The sequence below is a fragment of the Mauremys mutica genome, chromosome 13, assembly GCF_020497125.1.
Source record: "Mauremys mutica isolate MM-2020 ecotype Southern chromosome 13, ASM2049712v1, whole genome shotgun sequence".
Taxonomy (NCBI): Eukaryota; Metazoa; Chordata; order Testudines; family Geoemydidae; genus Mauremys; species Mauremys mutica.
The window spans coordinates 48,098,507-48,118,175 of record NC_059084.1 but is presented as its reverse complement, the minus strand read 5'-3'; the positions used below and the strand labels follow the sequence as shown (position 1 = coordinate 48,118,175).

General features: G+C 53.0%; 1 protein-coding gene and 2 gene segments (V, D, J or C); all 3 read left to right on the top strand.

Moving 5' to 3' along the window:
- Nucleotides 1–1,089: 1,089 nt before the first annotated feature.
- On the top strand, nucleotides 1,090–1,556 carry LOC123347513. The segment is given in 2 exon segments: nucleotides 1,090–1,135; nucleotides 1,243–1,556. Coding segments are annotated over 2 exon segments (360 nt in total).
- Nucleotides 1,557–4,869: 3,313 nt separating this feature from the next.
- On the top strand, nucleotides 4,870–8,763 carry LOC123347512. The segment is given in 3 exon segments: nucleotides 4,870–4,915; nucleotides 5,009–5,328; nucleotides 8,680–8,763. Coding segments are annotated over 3 exon segments (450 nt in total).
- A 562-nt stretch (nucleotides 8,764–9,325) lies between these two features.
- On the top strand, nucleotides 9,326–19,361 carry LOC123347511 (the record flags this gene model as incomplete). Its single annotated transcript, XM_044984893.1, has 3 exons — nucleotides 9,326–9,749; nucleotides 18,472–18,666; nucleotides 18,770–19,361. Coding segments are annotated over 3 exons (1,065 nt in total), but the record flags the coding sequence as incomplete, so codon positions are not given.
- Nucleotides 19,362–19,669: the final 308 nt, after the last annotated feature.

The following is a 19,669-nucleotide window of genomic DNA, read 5'->3' as shown; positions in this document are numbered from 1 at the left end:
ATAAAGCGCCCCCCCTCCTCCCTCTCCCCTCTCCCACCCATCACACTCTCGCTGCCCCTCGAGGGTGGTAGAACAATTCCTGAGATATTTTGTTTTTGTTTTTTTTTCATTTCATTGCAGCTCCAGGCCAAACCCTTTACTTAAACCACCATGAAACAGGGGATGTAGGTAGAAGAGGTGAGAATCTATAGCAGGCCAATCCCCCCCGCCACGTTATTACAGCTCAACTACTCGCTGCATTTGCCATTGAGCAGCCCCAGATCCGAGCGCACCACTCTGCATTACTGTGCCAGGTATGGACACCTTGGGGATCCAACCTATGAAAAACAGACAGAAAGAGATTTCTGCTTGTAACCGTGCCTTAGTGGGTCACAACACAACCCAGAATTGGGGGTTATTCTTTGATAAGCTATACCCAACCAGCCACAAAATTAAACTCCTGTTTCACCACAGGGGCTAACAAGAAAACATAAAGGCAGTTTCCTCAGGCATCTCAGTTCTGATGTCACCACCAAAACACGAGATTCAGAGATGAGTGGTTCTTTACAACCTGTCTCATCAAATCATAGGTTCTCCTGATCCCAAAGGACCTCCCGGGGTGGGGGGCAGGTTTGTAGAAATTTTGGTGGTGCCCAAAATGCCCAGAGCTCGCCATCCCCAACTCTGCTCCCCACCTGCCTAAGGCCCTGCGAGGGAGTGTGGGTGGGGGAGGGGTGCTGGGGGCAGGCCCTGGGCTGGGGCAGGGGATTGGGATGCAGGGTGCAGGCTTTGGGATGAGTTTGGGTGCTGTGTGCAGGCTATGGGCTGGAGCAGAGGGGTGGGGGTACAGGAGGGGGTGAGGGGTGCAGGCTCTGGAAGGGAGTTTGGGGGCAGGAGAGGTGTGTGGGAAGGGGCAGGGGTTCAGGCTCTGGAAAGGGAGTGGAGGAGTGCAGTGCTTACCTGGGGCTCCTAGGCAGGGCAGCAGGGCCGTCTCTAGCCACTTAAGTGCCCTATGCAGCCTCCCCTCCCCCGCCCCATGGGGAGGCTGTGTGGGGCCCTAGGAATCTGCGGAGGCAAGGGAAGAACCTGGGGGTCATGTCTGCCGCAGACATGACCCCCAGCCTGGCCATCGTCTTCCTCCTGTTGCTCCCCGCGGGTACGGGCGGGATCTGTGCTGGCGCTGGGTGCCCGGTACCGCGTGTTCCCTAATAACTGCATCTCCGGGAATCACTGCAATATTCCCCCTTTATTTCCCCTCTGCAGGTGTCTATTCCCAGGTCAGCCTGGTGGGGTCCGGAGGGGGAGTCAAGAAGCCCGGGGAGACCCTCAGACTGACCTGCACCGTGTCCGGATTCTCTCTCACTAGCTACGCGGTGCACTGGGCCCGTCAGCCAGCGGGGAAGGGGCTGGACTGGATGGGAGGTATCTGGGCTGATGGGGACACTGCTTATAGCAATGGTCTCAAAAGTAGACTCGCCATCACCAGAGACACCTCCAAAGGCCAAGTCTTCCTGCAACTGACCGGCCTGCAGCCCGCAGACACCTCCATGCATCACTGTGTCAGATACACACTGTGAGGAAAATCCTATAAAAGCCTGCACTAAAACTAACCTTGCAGAGAACCAGTCTGCGTTTATGAGCCCCAGGGAGGAGCAGCTGCCAACACTGCTTCTGCCTTGCATTACAAGCACTCCATGAATCTAATCCCTTAGCACTGAAAGGCAGCCATTGCGTCAGAGCTCCCAAGGCAGGGAGTGGAACCCAGGAGTCCTGGCTGCTGCATTTGTCTCTGGTGCCCCTAAGAAATGAAGGGAAAGACCCCAGGAATAAGAACATGAGAACAGCCAGACTGGGTCAGACCAAAGGTCTATCTAGCCCAGTATCCTGTCTTCTGACAGTGGCCAATGCCAGGTACTTCCGAATGAATGAACAGAACCGGTGATCATCAAGTGATCCATCCTTTTCTCACCCATTCCAAGCTTCTGGCAAACAGACCCTGGAGACACCATCCCAGCCCATCCTGGCTAATAGCCATTGATGGACCTAACCTGGGACCCTAAGAATTGCCAGCCCCAACACTCTCCCAAGGGCCCACCTAGCTCAACCTTCTGTCTCCCAGAGGGGTCAGGACCCACTATTTTATAGGAAGCAGCCCAATATTTAGCAATTATTAACTCACCTGCTCAAAAGGGGAAGATTTCTCATAATCCGCCCTCCTCCTTAGATTCATCTCACTCTGACAGGAGGGGAGTTTATCTCCTTCCCAGAATTGCTCAGTGCTCCAGCTTGAAGCTCTAACTCCTCCCTGTTTGAACCAGAACGATATCTCTGTGCCAAGGCCGCCCAGAGGATTCAGGGGGCCTGGGGTCTTCGGCGGCGGGAAGCCCCCTTCGGCGGTAATTCGGTGGCGGGGGGTCCTTCTGCTCTGGGACCCACCACCGAAGTGCCCCAAAGACCCCCGGTGGGGACCCCCGTCGCCGAATTACAGCAGAAGACCCAGCACTTCAGCGGCGGGTCCCACTTTGACGGTAATTCGGTGGCGGGGAGTCCTTCCGCCCCGGAGGGGAAGCAGCCCCGCCACCAAAGACCCCGAGCGGAAGAAGCTCCGGGGACCCATCCCCGCGAGAGTTTTGTGGGCCCCCCGGAGCCAGTGAAGCACCCCGCTCCAGGGGTCCCAAAAAGCTCTGGTAGGGGCCCCTGCGGGGCTGGGCAAATTGCCCCACTTGCCCCCCCTGTGGGCAGCCCTGCGTGTGAATGTGCTACAGCCCCCACGCATTCCCCCCCCCCCCCCCGGAATATGTAAAGCACAGGAATTTTGGCACCTCCTAAAAAGAAAACTGGAAACAAACAAACAAAAACCCGCAGCCCCTCCCCACAGACAAACTCCAGGATCCGGTTTAGGAATTACACTTCGGCTCAACCCACCCGAGACCCCTCCTGAACCGGCCCATCGCCGTTATCCCCATCATACCCAGGCACTGCACCGGCCAGCCTCTAAGCTGCAAATTCCCACCATCAGCCCGAATCCCGAGAAGCCGGGCAATGAGGAGTCGCGGGTGAAGACTCCCCCCAGGCTTTTCTAACCCCCCCTGACATTCTCCGCTGTCAGTGACACTCAGTGCTCACCCCGGAGACATTCTGCCCTCAGCACATTCACCGCCCTGGCGCTGCACATCCAGCTCTGAACTCTGGCCTGAGACTTTCCTCTGAGCACTTCTCCCATCTCCAGCGACCATCTGCAGCACCGGCCCTGCTCCGTGCACTGGGCGCTCCTGCTGCAGACCCGGCCCCCGGTCACTGCGCATGTCCGTGGAGCGGGCCCCTGCTGGGAAAGGGAAGGGGACACTTTGCCCCAGCGCCGCGGGGAATCTTCACCCTCCAGCGGGTGTCCCCCAAACCAGTGAAAACCTCGGACCTGACCCCGTCACTGACCCCACAGAGCCACCGCCCCAGGGTGCACGGGGAGTGGGGGCTTCCGAGCGGAATCTCCCACCAGCTCTTAGTTCACTAGAATAGATTTCATAGGGGGCCCCAAATCCCCGGATAAAGAATTCCGGTTAAGGGAGCTGTTAGTTTCTCCCATGTACAACAGCATAAGGAGCGTCTGACCCCGCTCTGAACCAGTGTGTTAATAATTTACATCTCTGAGGAGAGGAGTCTGTATCTCTTATAAGGAGCGGGACAGGGCAGTGGTTCTCAGACGGGGTAAGCGGAGGTCTTCCTGGGGATGCATCAGCTCATCCAGAAATTTGTCTAGTTTTACAACAAGCTACATAAAGAGCACTAGCCAATTCAGTACAAACTAAAACTTCATACGGACAATGACTTGTTTATACTGCTCTATAGGCTGAAATTTAGTACAATATTTATATTCCAATCAATTTATTTTCTAACTATATGATAAAAATGAGACTCAGCAATTTCTCGATAAGGTGCTGTGGCACTTTCGTATTTTGATGTCTGATACAGTTTTTATGTGAGGTGAAACTTGGAGTATGCGAGACAAATCAGACTCCTGATTCAGTACAGTCTGGAACGGCTGACAGGACAGCCACTGAACTAGGCCCTTTTCCTGTCTCTATTAGTGGCCAGAACCAATTGCAAGAAACCCTGGTCCCTGGTCAGGCCGCTCTTGGTCCACTAATCCCAGGGAGGCTCCACTGCAAACTTAACTCTGTCCTCAGTCTCCCCCCTCCCCCCCCCCTAGCTTCTCCCACCTGCACCCACAGGCGGGCCCCAGACCCGGCCCAAAGCACGAGCCAGGCTTGCTCAGGTCACGTTCCTAGTGTCATGGATCATTTCAATGGAGCCGGTCACTGCCGGGAAGGAAAAGGGGCTTCTGTCCCCAATCCCCCCAGCGCCATGGGGAATCTTCCCTCTCCAGCGGGTGGCCCAGCCCAATGGATCCCTGGAACACGACCCCTCCCCAGACACTGACCCCCCCTGACTGGACATTGCATGGCCCTTGTGCTGCTGGAACGGGGCTCCAGAGCTGACTGGCCCCCGCCCCCAACCCCAGTATCACCTCAAAATAGCCAGGCCCTCAGTTCCCCGGGTGGGGAAATACAGTCACTGCAGGGAGCTTTTCACTCCTCCCAGGGGTCCCAAAGTGTCAGGAGGATCCCAGCGCCCTGTGCCCGGCGCTGCACAGACACACAACACGGGACAGTCTGACTCCCGCACCCGGAGCCCTAGGGCGGGTCACTCAGATCACTGGCAGCACGAGTGTGTCTCTTATAAAGCTGGGACATGCAAATGAGGGAGACAGTTTCCTGTTTAAATCTGAGCCTCTCTCTGCCCAGGCTGCACCCGGAGACACAATCCGCAGCCCCTGGGTCTGTGCAGTGACCAGCCAGTCCCTGAGAACTTTCCCCTCCAGCACCAGGGAAAATGGGATTTTTGCTCCTTGTAATTTTCGCTGTAGCCGCTTTGGAAGGTATTTTCCTCCTCTGAATAACGGGCAGAGTTAGAAGAATATTGTGTTACCGCTGTTTTTATACCGATATTAATGGCCTGTGTTTGTTCTCAGGTGTCCGGTCCCAGGTGCAGCTGGTGGAGTCCGGAGGGGATGTGAAAAAGCCCGGAGACTCTCTCCGCCTCTCCTGCAAAGCCTCCGGCTTCACCTTCAGCAGCTGGGATATGAACTGGGTCCGGCAGGCTCCCGGCAAGGGACTAGAATGGGTCGCTTATATTAGCAGCAGTGGGGGTACTGCATACCCTGATTCAGTGAAAGGCCGATTCACCATCTCCAGGGATGATCCCAAGAGTGAGCTGTATCTGCAAATGACCGGCCTGAAGCCCGAGGACACCGCCCGCTATTACTGTGCGAGACACAGTGACACGAAACCGGTTTGTGATCCTACAAAAACCCAGGCTGAGGAACCGCCCTTCTCCCGGCAGCCGCGCGGGGGCAGCAGTGACACACACCCCGCTCCGGGCTGGGACAGGAGACCCGGCACCCGTGTGAATGTAACACAAACCTCCCGGCAGTTTTAACCCTTCCGTTCCCGGACATCGTGTCTCCCCTTCCTGCCCAGAGCCCCGCTGGGTGTAGAGATCCCCCGCTTCATCTGTGAACCCCAATCCGGAAGAGGCGGCTGCTGAGGGAGAAGCAGAAGCCCGTTGTCGGTGGCGGTGGGGTCATGGGGGCCCTAGGGTCACAGAACGCAGCTCCCACTGAGTGAGATTTGGCCCAGGACTCCCCAAAGGCTTGTGTGACATTCCCACCCTGCATTAGCTACCAGCCAATTGTCACCGTCAGGTCTCCCATGGCTACAAAAAGGCTGGACCTGCTTCCCCTTGTACTCAGAGAGTTTCTAGTTTCAGATTCTGGTCCTGCTGCCAAATGTTCTTGTCTCCCACAATCTAACCCAGGGGTGGAGGAGGGGGTGCGGAGTGAGTGAGGGGGCTCAGAGCAGGGGGAGGGAAGTGGGGGGGCTCAAGGCAGGTTGGGGGCATGAGGGGTGTGGGGTGCATCAGAGGGCTCAGGGCAGTGGGTTGAGAGCACGGTTCCCTCTAAGCTGTGCACGTGTGTGTGCACACAGACCCTAACCCCTGTGCACACGGCGAAACACTGCATGCACAAAAATTTGCACACAAGAATTTTTTTGCGCACACAGCCTGTCAAAAATTAGAGAGAACATTGGTTTGGGGGCAGGGGAGGTTTGAGGGGCAGGCTCCTGCTCAGCGCTGTTTACCTGGAGCAGCTCCAGGGTGGCAGCAGCTCCCACTGGGGCTAAGACAGGCTCCCTGCCTGCCTGCCCTGGTCCCATGCCACTCCCAGAAGCAGCGAGCACCATGTCCCTGCAGCCCCTGAGCGGGGGGAGGGGAGGCAGAGGGCTCCGTGCTCTCCCCTCGCCTGTAAGTACCTCCCGCTAAAAGCAGCAAAGAGTCTTGTGGCACCTTATAGACTAACAGACAAATTGGAGCATGAACTTTCATGGGTGAATCCCCACTTCGTCGGATGCATGCGAAGTGGCTATTCACTCAGGAAAGCTCATGCTCCAATACGTCTGTTACTCTATACGGTGCCACAGGACTCTTTGCTGCTTTTACAGATCCAGACTAACACGGCTCCCCCTCTGAGACTTACCTCCCCCTAAGCTCCCATTGGCCAGAGTTCCCCGTTCCCGGCCAATGGCAGTTGTGGGGTGCAGTGCCTGCAGGCTAGGGCAGTGTGTGGAGCCCGCTGCCCACCCTCCCCCAAGGGCCGCAGGTACATAGTGCCAGCTGCTTCTGGGAGCAGCGCAAGGCCCATGGCACAAGGGGGTGACAATCCCATGGGCAGATCCAAAGCCTTGATGGGCCGGATCCAGCCCACAGACCGTAGTTTGCTCACCCCTGGTCTAACCCAAAGGCAATGAGGAATAAGGGAAGCTTTTCCCTGACCCCAGAACACGCTCTTTTAGGCCAGCGAAGGATGTCTTGGGATTTGAGATCATTTTACTTCTCCCTTAGGTAAAAGCACAGTCATGATCCCCCAGCCCAGGCACTTCACAACACAGAATAAGGGACCCTCTGAGTCCTCTTCATTGTTGCAACCACTGTTATATATTTGCAGCAAGTATTGTACAAAGCAGGGCTGGTTCTCGGTCCCCCCAACCCCTCATGCAAAAAAGTTTTGGCTGCCTCCCCTCCTTTTTTTTTTTTGGCTTTTACACATGTTTGCACTTTGCAATATTGTTGGGTTTTTTTTTGTTTGTTTGACTGGGTGCGGTACTGATGCAGCATTCGGCAACGACTTCATCTGAATCTGCTTGAGCTGGGTGTATCTGCCTGAATTTCTTATTGAGACAGAGGAGCTGAAAACTCCATGGGCCACCAGAGGGCCTGAGTAACTTGCGCTGCCTGTGATATGTGCGGAGGTGAAATACAGACTAGAGCAGGGGTCGGCAACCTCTGGCACGCAGCTCGCCAGGGTAAGCACCCTGGCAGGCCAGGCCAGTTTGTTAACCTGCCACATCCGCAGGTTTGGCTGATTACAGCTCCCAATGGCCATGGTTCACCACCCCAGGCCAATGGGAGCTGCAAGAAGCCACGGTGAGCACATCCCTTGGCCCGTGCCGCTTCCCACAGGCCCCCATTGGCCTGGAGCGGCGAACCAGGGCCAGTGGGAGCTGCGATCAGTGGAACCTGCTGACCCAGCATGTAAACAAACTGGCCTGGCCAGCCATGGTGCTTACCCTGGTGAACTGTGTGCCAAAGGTTGCCGACCCCTGCTGTAGGGCTTTAGGAACATAAAGTGGCTCTTGGCGGACTCCGGGGTCAGGCAGACTTTGTAGCAGTAGCCCGGAGGGCTGCCGCCTGCCACATCCAGGCAGTTGGTGGCACTTTGTTGCCCAAGGAGAGCTGGGGTTTGATGTTGGACTTCTTGAAGCTATCCGCCAGAATGCTGCCCCTGGAAATGTGCCACCCCACGCACGTGCTTGTTTTGCTGGTGCCTAGAGCTGGTCCTAGTTCCGAGTAGTGGGAGGGGGAACCCTGACACCAATTCATAACAAAAATAAATGTTTAGGGAGATCCGCTTTTACACGTGCACTCGGCTGCCTCAGGTACATCTCCCCTCCAAGCACAAGGCATAGTTTACCCAGAGGAGTTTCTCAATATCATGCGGACGTTCAGAGGTGAACAATCCGGTTTCTCCCCGGCTCTGCCGCACGTGGTCCATGTTTAACCTCTGCCAGCAGATGGGATGTGGGCCTGTTCTGATGCCCAGCGCCTCCTGCCCTTTCAGAACAGGGGGCAAGTTTCAGCTCAGATTTCTAGAGTTGACTTCAGCTGATGTATAGAACAGGGGCCGAAGCCCAGTTTGTCAGGTGACCAGAACCACAATGTAAATAACCTGCTGGTGAAGACTCCACCAGAACGGGTCACAAACCCTTCACAGGCTGAATTTTACTCATCTCCGCCCAGCCTCGGTGCATGGACTGTCAGGTCACTTTCCGAGCGGTTCCCTCGCTTAGAACAAGGGGCTGCAGGGACCAGCTCCCAGAGTCGCTTCGTTTCGTCCCGTCCCGTCCCGTCCCGTCCCGTCCCGTCCCGCTCCGCTCCCCGCTGCTGTGGGGTCTCACTGGAGCGCAGACTCACTTCTGCCTGGGAGGGGGGGGGGGTGTTTGGTCTCCCGTTAGGTGACGGGGGATGTGTTTGTTGTGACCGCTTCCCTCACTGTTCCCTTTTCTCACCCCTCCCACGGGGGCCCAGCCGCAGGTTGTTCTGACCCAGGCGGTTCTGAAGCGAAGCAGCCCGGAGAATCCACCTGCTGAAATGTGCCGGGACCGGGTTTAATCCCAAGGGCTGGTGGGTCCCACAGAAACCCGGGAAGTGGGTTGGGGTGGCTGCTGAGTTACCCACACACCTTCAGTCACAGCTGCTCCTCCCCCCGCCTCTAGGAGAGATTTACACCCTCCCTCTGTTTGCTTTTCCCTTATCAAATGTGTGCTTGGGATCCCATCGCACTGTGCCGGGGCTGCACAAACACACAGTCTGAGATAATCTGATTCCTTCCCTCTGAACGCTAAGAAATCACATCAGAGTTTGGGTCTCTTATAAAGACCGGGATATGCAAATGAGAGTGAGAGTTTCCTCTTTAAATCTCTGCCTCCCTCTGCCCATGCTGCACCCGGAGACACAATCCGCAGCCCCTGGGTCTGTGCAGTGACCAGCCAGTCCCTGAGAACTTTCCCCTCCAGCACCCGGGAAAATGAGATTTTTGCTCCTTGTAATTTTCGCTGCAGCAGCTTTGGAAGGTATTTTCCTCCTCTGAATAACTGGCAGAGTTAGAAGAACATTGTGTTACCGCTGTTTTTATACCGATATTAATGGCCTGTCTTTGTTCTCAGGTGTCCGGTCCCAGGTGCAGCTGGTGGAGTCCGGAGGGGATGTGAAAAAGCCCGGAGACTCTCTCCGCCTCTCCTGCAAAGCCTCCGGGTTCACCTTCAGCGACTATGAAATGGCTTGGGTCCGCCAGGCTCCCGGGAAGGGGCTGGAGTGGGTCGCTACAGTCAGTAAACCAAGTGGATCCAGCCAGTGGTATTCCCCGGCCGTTCAAGGCCGATTCACCATCTCCCGGGACAACTCCGTCAGCTCGGCTTATCTACAAATGACCGGCCTCAAAGCCGAGGACACTGGCCGCTATTACTGTGCTAGAGACACAGTGGCACAAAGCTTAGTAGTGGTGATGCAAAAAACCCAGACTGCACCATCTCCCCCGAGCCGCGTGAGGGCAGCAGTGACCATGCAGTTCTGGGCACAGGCTGAGAAAAGGCATCAGGGTGAATCCAAAATCTGCCATGGGCTTTTAACCCTTTAATTCCCTGGCAATGTCACCGCTCGCTTCACGATGGGCTCCATACAGAGACGGCTCCATTCCTGAGCAAACCACAATCAGCTACAGCAGGAGATATGGGGCAGAGCTGGGATTTTCCAATCAGACCCATGAGTTAAGGTGGCCCCAATCCATTTGAAATCCAAGCCCAGCTCCTCAGCTGAAGGGACCTGACAGGGCATCTGCCTCTACTGCAAGTGGCTGGGCCTTTCTCACACTGATTCCTACCCCAAAACCAACTCCATTGCTTGCCCACAATGGAGGCTCAGATTTTTGACAGTGACGTCGATCATACACAAAATGCTCCATGGGCAAGGAAATCGGGAAAGATTTATTGACTGTGCCAGGTATTTTCAAAGAAAGCTAGTGACGTTTGTTACCTGAAACTGGGCTAGTTAGTAAGCTTAGGGAGGACTAATGACCCATGTTTATTATATTGATAGCTAAGCTCAAAAGAAGGTGTGTGGGGGGGGTGTCACACTCACACTTGCATATGTAAGGGGACTGTTGCCCCCTTACTAATACTCAGTGGGGGTGTTTGGTTGCTAGCTCCCAGCACTAAAAAGGGAGGGGTCGATGGGAAATCAGGAGCCTGAGACTGACAGTCTCCAGGAACAATGTGGAGAGGCCAATGCTCCAGGTCAGCCTGATTGACAGGGCGGGCAGGCTAATCAAGGAGGCAGGAGGCCAGGGGGGGTCCCGTCCTCCGTGTGAGCTGGAATTGTCTGAGTCAGATGGAGTGGGGCCGAGCTAAGGAGAGAGCAGGGCCCCAGGCTAAGCTGATGGGAGCGGAGCTGCAGCCCAAAGCCAGAGCACAGCCCAGAGAGAGCAGCCCTGCCCTGGGAGCAGAGCTGCAGCACCAGAGCCAGAGGGGCCAGACAAGCAGCCCAGGAAGCAGATGAGAGCTGAGAGCAGAGTCACAGAAGCAGCCTGCAGAGCGGACGGCCCTGGGAGCAGAGCTGTAGCAACTGGAGCCAGAGAGGCCAGAGAAGCAGCCCAGGGAGCTGAAGTCAGAGCAGCAGCAGCAGCCGTGCTGAGGCAGAATGGAGCTGGAGCTGGAGCAGTCCGGAGCCGGGTGCGGTGAGCAGCTGGGGAGAGTGAGGGGGACCCCGGGCAGTGGGCCCAGCGCAGGGAGATACCTCAGCCAAGAGGCCCTGCAGGCCAGACTGGGAGGGGGATCGTAACCCTGACAGGGCGGGGGTGACGCTGGGGAGAAGGGTCCTGCCACCCAGAGCCTGAGAGTGTGTGGCCACCGCCAGAGCAAGTGTCCGACCCACAGGGTCCCTGCAGCACAGCCAGGGCCTGAGAAGGAGGCCTGGGACCTACAAGGAACAGACTGTGAACTGCCCTGACATTCCAGAGACACTGTGATGTTCCCTGCCACAGAGCAGCGTAATGTGTTTTCCTTTAACCTTTCCCATTTTTCCTTATTCTTTTTTTAAATTAAGTGTTAATTAAATAACTTGTATTTGCTTTAAATTGTATGATGTGATCAGTGGGTCAGGGATGTGCGCAGTGCAGAGAGAGCACCCCGGAGTGGGGACACCCTAGCCCCTTTCCTAGGTGACCACAGCAGGGTTGGGGGTTGAGCCCCCCAGGAATCCTGGGCCCAGCCTTGTTGGGGTTACGAGGACTCTGCCAGACAGGAGAGTGGAAGGGGAGTCCCCAAGAGCAGGTAGGCCTCTGGGTAAAGGAAGTGGGAGCGAGGACTCAGATCCTTTCATTAGCCCACTTCACCAGGGTAGTGCAGAAGCCAGGAAAGTTCTCCACAATAGCGAGACCATTCCCCCGCTTACACATACTCAGGCTCCCAGGACAGGCACGGCACTGGAGATGTTAGGATCCTTGAAGGTAAATGTCTCACAGTGCAGTGATGGACAGAGCGACGAAGGTAAGTCTTCCCAAGGCACGATGAAAAGCAACGCAGCAAACCACGGGCCAGGTGATCCGGGAGAAGGGCCTTCACAGAGGTACAAGCTTGTGAGTGCACCCTTCCCATTTTAAAGACCTGCTCCTCATGGCCTGCGACTAGAGATGACTTGGCCGCATCTGGTTGGTCACAATCCACCTCGAGCAGTGTCCATGCAGCATCCATGCATTGGATGTGTGAGTGCTGCCTAATTAGAGTCCCAGACACCTTGTCCAACTGGAAGTTCTTCTGATCTTCCATCTGTTCAACCAGCCAGTTCATCCCACAAGCGTTCCAGGGGAGAGGGGGAGGGGAAAGCCACTTCACAGGTATTCAGAGAGGGAGAGGAGACAAAAGCGGGAGGGGGAGTATAACAGACCTTTTGAGCATACAGGTTATACAGAGCATAGTAATACAGAGCATAAAGATCACTGTTGCTCCTACAAGAAAGTTAGGGGCCAAAATCCTACCCGGAGCCTAACTATTCCAGGTTACCTTGTCTCAGGGTCCAGCCTATGGCTATGGTGCAAATGCAGACTTAGAAACGGAGATCGGTTTTCACAAACCCCTGATGCCCGCAGGCACAGAGAGTCACATCTTCATTTACACTGTGAAATTAGGTCGAATTTATAGAAGTCAATTTTTAGGAAGCGATTTTATACAGTCGATTGTGTGTGTCCCCACTAAGCAGATTAAGTTGGGGAGAGCGTCCACATTACCATGGCTAGCGTTGACTTTCAGAGTGGTGCACTGTGGGTACCTATCCCACAGTTCCCGCAGTCTCCCCTCCCCAGTGGAATTCTGGGTTAACTCCCATTGCCTGATGGGGCAAAAACATTGTCCTGTGTGGTTTTGGGTACATGTCGTCAGTCACCCTTCCCTCCATGAAAGCAACGACAGACAATCGTTTCCCGCCTTTTTTCCACGCAGGCGCCATACCACAGCAAGCGTGCAGCCTGCTCAGCTCAGCTCACTGACACCACTGCTGTTGTGTCTGGGGTGCTGCTCTCAGCAGACGGTGCAGTAGGACTGCTAACCATCATCCTCCACCTCTTCCGCTGCAACTCTGCTCTCCTGCAGACGCCATATCATGACAAGCATGGAGCCCGCTCAGATCACCGCTGTTGTTGTGAGCATTTTAAACACCTCATGCATTATCCTACAGTACGTGCAGAACCTGCAAAAGCAGGCAAGGAGGCAACAACAGCGCGATCACGATAGGGATGAGAACATGGACACAGACTTCTTTCAAACACAGGCCCTAGCAATTTGGACATCATGGTGGTAATGGGGCAGGTTCCTGCCTTGGAATGCTGATTCTGGGAAACAAGCACAGACTGGTGGGACCACATAGTGTTGCAGGTGTGGGACGATTCCCAGTGGCTGCAAAACGTTCTCATGCTTAAGGGCACTTTCATGGAACTTTGTGACTTGTTTTCTCCTGCCCTGAAGTGCAAGAATACCAAGATGAGAGCAGCCCTCACAGTTGAGAAGTGAGTGGCAATAGCCCTCTGGAAGCTTGCAATGCCAGACATCTACCGGTCAGTCAGGAATCAATTTGGAGTGGGCAAATCTACTGTTGGGGCTGCTGTGATCCAAGTAGCCAATGCGATCACTGATCTGCTGCTATCAAGGGTAGTGACTCTGGGAAATGTGCAGGTCATAGTGGATGGCTTTGCTGCAATGGGATTCCCTAACTGTGGTGGAGTGATAAATGGAACCCATATCCCTATCTTGGGACTGGACCACCTTGGCAGCCAGTACGTAAACCACAAGGGGTACTTTTCAATGGTGCTGCAAGCACTGGTGGATCACAAGGGATGTTTCACTGACACCAACGTGGAATGGCCGGGAAAGGTACATGATGCTCACATCTTCAAGAACTCTGGTCTGTTTGAACAGCTGCAGGAAGGAACTTACTTCCCAGACCAGAAAATTACCGTTGGGGATGTTGAAATGCCTATAGTCATCCTGGGGGACCCAGCCTACCCCTTGATGCCATGGCTCATGAAGCCATACACAGGCATTCTGGACAGTAGTACGGAGCAGTTCAACTACAGGCTGAGCAAGTGCAGAATGGTGGTAGAATGTGCATTTGGAAATTTAAAAGCTCATTTGCTCAGTTTACTGACTAGGTTAGACCTCAGTGAAACCAATATTCCCATTGTTATTGCTGCCTACTCTGTGCTCCACAATCTCTGTGAGAGTAAGGGGGAGACATTTCTGGTGGGATGGGAGGTTGAGGCAAATCACTTGGCAGCCGATTATGCACAGCCAGAAACCAGCGCGATTAGAAGAGCACTGCTGGGCACCCTGCACATCAGAGAAGCTTTGAAAACCAGTTTCATGACTGGCCAGGCTATGGTGTGATAGTTATCTTTGTTTCTTCTTGATGAAAACCTGCCCCTTGGTTCACTCTACTTCCCTGTAAGCCAACCGCCCTCCCCTCCCTCTTAGATTACCATTTGCAGAGGCAATAAAGTCATTATTGTTTCAAAATCATGCATTCTTTATTAATTCAACACACAACTAGGGGGAAAACCCACAAGGTAGCTGGGAGTGGTGGGTGAAGAGGGAAGCACCAGGTGGGGTGGTGGATGAGGGGAGGAAGGAAGGACAAGGCCACACTACAGTTCAAAAGTTATTGAATGCCAGCTTTCTGTTGCTTGGGCAATCCTGTGGGGTGGAGTGGCTGGGTGCCCGTAGCCTCTCCCCACATTCTTGGGCATCTGGGTGAGGAGGCTCTGGAACTTGGGGAGAAGGGCAGGTGGTTATACAGGGGCTGCAGTGGTGGTCTGTGCTCCTGCTGCCTTTCCTGCAGCTCCACCAGATGCCTGAGCATGTCAGTTTGCTCCCCCATTAGCCTCAGCATTGCATCCTGCCTCCTCTCAGCATGCTACTCCCTCCTCTCATCATGTTCATTTAACGCTTTCCTAGACTCTGCCATTGTTTGCCTCCATGCATTCTGCTGAACTCTTTCAGTGCAGAAGGACTGCATGAGCTCTGAGAATATGTCTGTCCTGAGTGCGGCTTTTTCACCTTCTAATCTCCGCTAGCCTCTGGGACTGAGATGATAGGGGGAGCATAGAAACATTTGCAGCTGCAGGAGGGAAAAAAGGGAGAGTATTATTTAAAAAGATACATTTTAGAGAACAAAGAGAAGATTATTTCACACTGAATCAAGTGATTCACATTACATAGCACCAGGGCCGGCTCTAGGGTTTTTGCTGCCCTGAGCAAAAAACCAAACCAAAACAAAAAACCTCCCAGAATGCTGCCCCTGGAATTGTGCCACCCCAAGCACCTGCTTGGTTTGCTGGTGCCTAGAGCTAGTCCTGCTAACTGTCCGTCGAACTTCACTCTGGAGATCCATAAACCAGCTGTTTGATCTCTCCCCTCAGGTGCCTGACTGCGTTCTGATATTGTAAACCATCACGGTTACAAGACAGCCCAGTGAAGGGACCCTGCATTGGCTGACACGTCTGTGCTAGCCCCTCTGGGCTCTCCTCTTCCCAGATGTGCTGACCCCTCGCACACCCCTGAAATTCAGGACTGAGGGCTCCTGAGTTTATTGCAAACCGGTTAGCTTGGAAACGGTACCGATTTCCGTTTAAACCCTACATGGATTGGAGCCCAGAGAGGCAAACCTGATTGGAAACAGTGAGCTCTGCGCTCGGAGAGGTTCTTGATTTCAGCTCCATTGGGATTTTGAGAGTGGCCCTGCAATCCCTTCCTAGCCTAGTAACCCTTACCCCACAAATTGTTCCACGGGAGCCAGTGGGGTCAGTCCCATTAGTAGGGATGGCAAGATCTTAAAGAGAACTAGACCCTGCAGACGTTTGTCTGGTCCAGCCCCGGTCTCTGTTCCCAGCACCTGAGCTCCTTCTAGCTTTCCATAAACATAAGAACATAAGAACATAAGAAAGGCCGTACCGGGTCAGACTAAAGGTCCATCTCGCCCAGTATCTGTCTACCGATGCCAGTCTAAACTGTGGAATCACGAGAAACACTTTCAAATCCCACCTGACGGCCAACCAGATTGTCTCCCAAATACAAGGTTATCCACTGCAATCGACTATTGGCATTATTGCTTGGAAGGCTTGTAAAATATTAGCTGACTCTCTTTGTTCTGCCCTATAAAGTAACTCACCACTAATAAGCTTAGAATTAAATTCTATCCATCTACAGCTAGATTTACTATTTAGGGCGTAGAGCAGGGATCAGCAACCTTTGGCATGTGGTTCACCAGGGTAAGCACTCTGGTGGGCCTGGCCGTTTTGTTTACCTGCGGCGTCCGCAGGTTTGGCCGATCGCAGCTCCCACAGGCCATGGTTCACCGCTCCAGGCCAATGGGGGCTGCGAGAAGTGGTGCAGGATGAGGGACGTGCTGGCCCCCACTTCTCGCAGCTCCCATTGGCCTGGAGCAGCGAACCGCAGCCAGTGGGAGCCGCAATTGGCCGAACCTGTGTATGCGGCAGGTAGACCAACCGGCCTGGCCAGCCAGGGTGCTTATCCTGGCGAGTGGCATGCCGAAGGTTGCTGATCCCTGGCTTAGAGTTTATCTTAGGGAAGGATAAAGTTTAGAGTTAAGACTGGGGCTACGTTTTGGGTTAAAATAGTGGTTTAGAGTAATAATTAGCATTAGTCGGACAGGATGTAGAGATAGGGCATAAATTTGGGTTAAAGGTAAGAGTTAAAGATAAGTGTTTGAGGTTAGGGTTAAGTTTACACATTGTGTTTTAGCTTTGACGTTTAGAGTTATAGTTTACTCTCAGAATTACAGCTGGAGTAAGGTTTTAGGATTTAGGTGAACAATTCAGTTTGGGTGAGTTTTAAAATATAGGGTTAGAAATTACCTCTGTGGTGGTTAGGGTAAGTTCAGAATGTACCATTAGGTTCAAGGTATAAATTAAAATTAAATGTAGGGTAAAAGTCAAAAGATGGGGTTAGAGTTTACCCCTGAAGTTAGAGGTACTTTTAGCACTACTGTAAGGATTTAGGGTAAGGTTAGTTTTTACATTTCCTTTTAGGATTAAGGTAAATGTTAAATTTGGGGTTAGAGTTCAGCCTGAAATTTAGGGTTCAGGTTCGGATAAAGAAGATGAGAATTTGTCCTCCTCAGAATGAGGTAGGAAGTGCAAAGCCAATCATGCTCTGATACTGACAGTGCAGGAGGTTGTACCACAGAGGGAAAATCCAGCTCTTTCTCTCTTAGACCCAGATTAAAAAAAAACAGAGCTTGCTCCACAACAGAACTTGTGTGTCTTATAAACAGGGTGATATGCAAATATAAGTGAGAGTCTCCTGTTTAAATCTGTCCCTCTCTCTGCCCAGGCTGCACCAGGGGAGACAATTTGGAGCCCCCTGGGTCTGTGCAGTTACCAGCCAATTCCCTGAGAAATTTCCCCTAGAACAGCAGGAAAAATTAGCCTTGTCTCCTAGTTTTCATTGCTGTGGCTTCGGAAGGTATTTTCTCCCCAGTAAATCTATTGAAAGGTGAGGGATTGTTCTATGAGTGACACTGCAATGGCTATGATTGATAACAGAGCTTTGTTCTGTTACCTCACACCTTTATTGGACAATGTGGTTAATGTGGCTGTCAGGGATCCCTCCCCACTCTGGGGTACAGATGTGGGGACCCGCATGAAAGACCCCCTAAGCTTATTTCTACCAGCTTGGGATAAAAACTTCCTCAAGGCACAATCCTTTCCTTGTCCTTGGATGTTATTGCTGCCACCACCAAGTGGTTTAGCCAAAAAATCAGGAAAAGGGCCACTTGCAGTCCTTATTTCCCAAAAATATTCCCCCCAAGCCCATTCACCCCCTTCTCTGGGGAGGCTTGAGAATAATCTACCAACCAATTGGTTACAATGTGAGCACAGACCAAACCCCTTGGTTTTTAGGGCACTGAAAATCAATCGGGTTCTTAAAAGGAGAATTTTATTTTAAAAAAAGTAAAAATCACACCTGCAAAAATCAGGATGGAAAGTAACTTTACAGGGTAATAAATAGATTTAAAACTCAGATGATTCCTCTCTAGGCTTAGCTTCAAAGTTACAAAAAGAGGAATAAACCTCCCTCTTAGCATGGAGAAAACTCAGGTTAGAATGTACATTCGGGGTTAGAATTGCATCCTAAAGTCAGGATTTGGTGTTCTAAGTAAAAAGAACAGGAGTACTTGTAGCACGTTAAAGACTAAAGACTTGTTAGTCTTTAAGGTGCTACAAGTACTCCTGTTCTTTTTGCGGATACAGACTAACACAGCTGCTACTCTGAAACCTGCTCTAAGTAAGGTATTCATGTAGTTTTCCAGTTAAGACACATATGAAAGTGGAGTTTATCTTCAGGGTCAGTTCTAGACATTGTGCTGCTCCAAGCAGGAAGAATTCACTGGTCCCATGGCTTCAGTAAACTGTAGGAAGTCCACTGAAGCTACAGGGCCAGCAGACTCTCCACAGACATGCCCCCCAAAAGCACCCTGCCTGCCACTCTAGCAGCAACCAGCAGAGCACACACCCCCCCTACTACCCGAGACAGGCGCTTGGAGCACTGGTGCCTGGAGCCGCCCCTGCTCAAGGTCACGGTTAGGTGTGGGAGCTAGTGGAGGGATAAAGAAGATGCCAGTTAGTCTCCTTCTGGTCAAGTAGGAGGCTCCGACTGAGACAAGGGCGGTACCACGGAGACAAAGCGCCGCCTCTTCTCTCAACCGCACACAAAGAAACTGAGTTCGCGCTAGGAAATGCTGCGTGTCTCTTATAAGGAGGGGGATATGCAAATGAAGGTGAGAGTTTCCTGTTTAAATCTGCCCCTCTCTCTGCCCAGGCTGCACCCGGAGACACAATCCGCAGCCCCTGGGTCTGTGCAGTGACCAGCCAGTCCCTGAGAACTTCCCCTCCAGCACCAGGGACAATGAGGCTTTGGTTGTATCTCGTTCTCACTGCAGCATGTCTGGAAGGTACATTCTCCCTTTCCATGGGCTGGATGTATTGGGGAGGCGGGGGATTATTGTGCTATTGCCCGAGGCACTCATGTTCCCCATAATTAATTGTTATTCCCAGGTGTCCGGTCCCAGGCGCTGGTGGAGTCCGGAGGGGATGTGAAAAAGCCCGGAGACTCCCTCCGCCTCTCCTGCAAAGCCTCCGGCTTCACCTTCAGCGATTACTACATGAGCTGGGTCTGCCAGGCCCCCGGGAAGGGGCTGGAGTGGGTCGCCTACATTAGCAGCGGCAGTGGGAGTAGCACATACTACGCTGATGCAGTTAAAGGGCGATTCACCATCTCCAGGGACAATCCCAGCAACCTGCTGTACCTGCAAATGACCGGCCTGAAGCCCGAGGACACCGCCCGCTATTACTGTGCGAGACACACAGTGGGGAAAATCCCGGCAGGGCTCGTACAAAAACCAGAGACGCAGAACCGCCCTTCTCCCGTGCGCCGCATGGGGGCAGCACTTCCCCAAACAATCCAGCCCTGGGCACAGGAATTGGATCTGCAACCAGAGTGAAAAACAAATCAGTCCTCAGGTTTCAGAGCTCAATATCCATCTGTAGAATCATAGAACCCTGGGACTGGAAGGGACCTGGAGAAGTCATCTAGTCCCGTCCCCTGCACTCATGGCAGGATTCAGTGTTATCTAGACACCATACCTGACAGGTGTTTGTCTAACCTGCTCTTAAAAATCTTCAGTGAGGGAGATTCCATAACCTCCCTGGGAAATTTATTTCAGTGCTTAACCACCTTGATAGTTAGGAAGTTTTTCCTAATGTCAAACCTCACTTGATGCAATTTAAGTCCATTGCTTCTTGTCCTATCCTTAGAGGTTAAAGAGAATAATTTGTCACTTTCCTCCTTGTACTTCTCCTTTTATGTACTTTCAAACTGTTATCACGTTCCCCTCAGTCTTCTCTTCTCCAGACTAAACAAACTCAGAGTTTTCAATCTTCCCTCATGGGTCATGT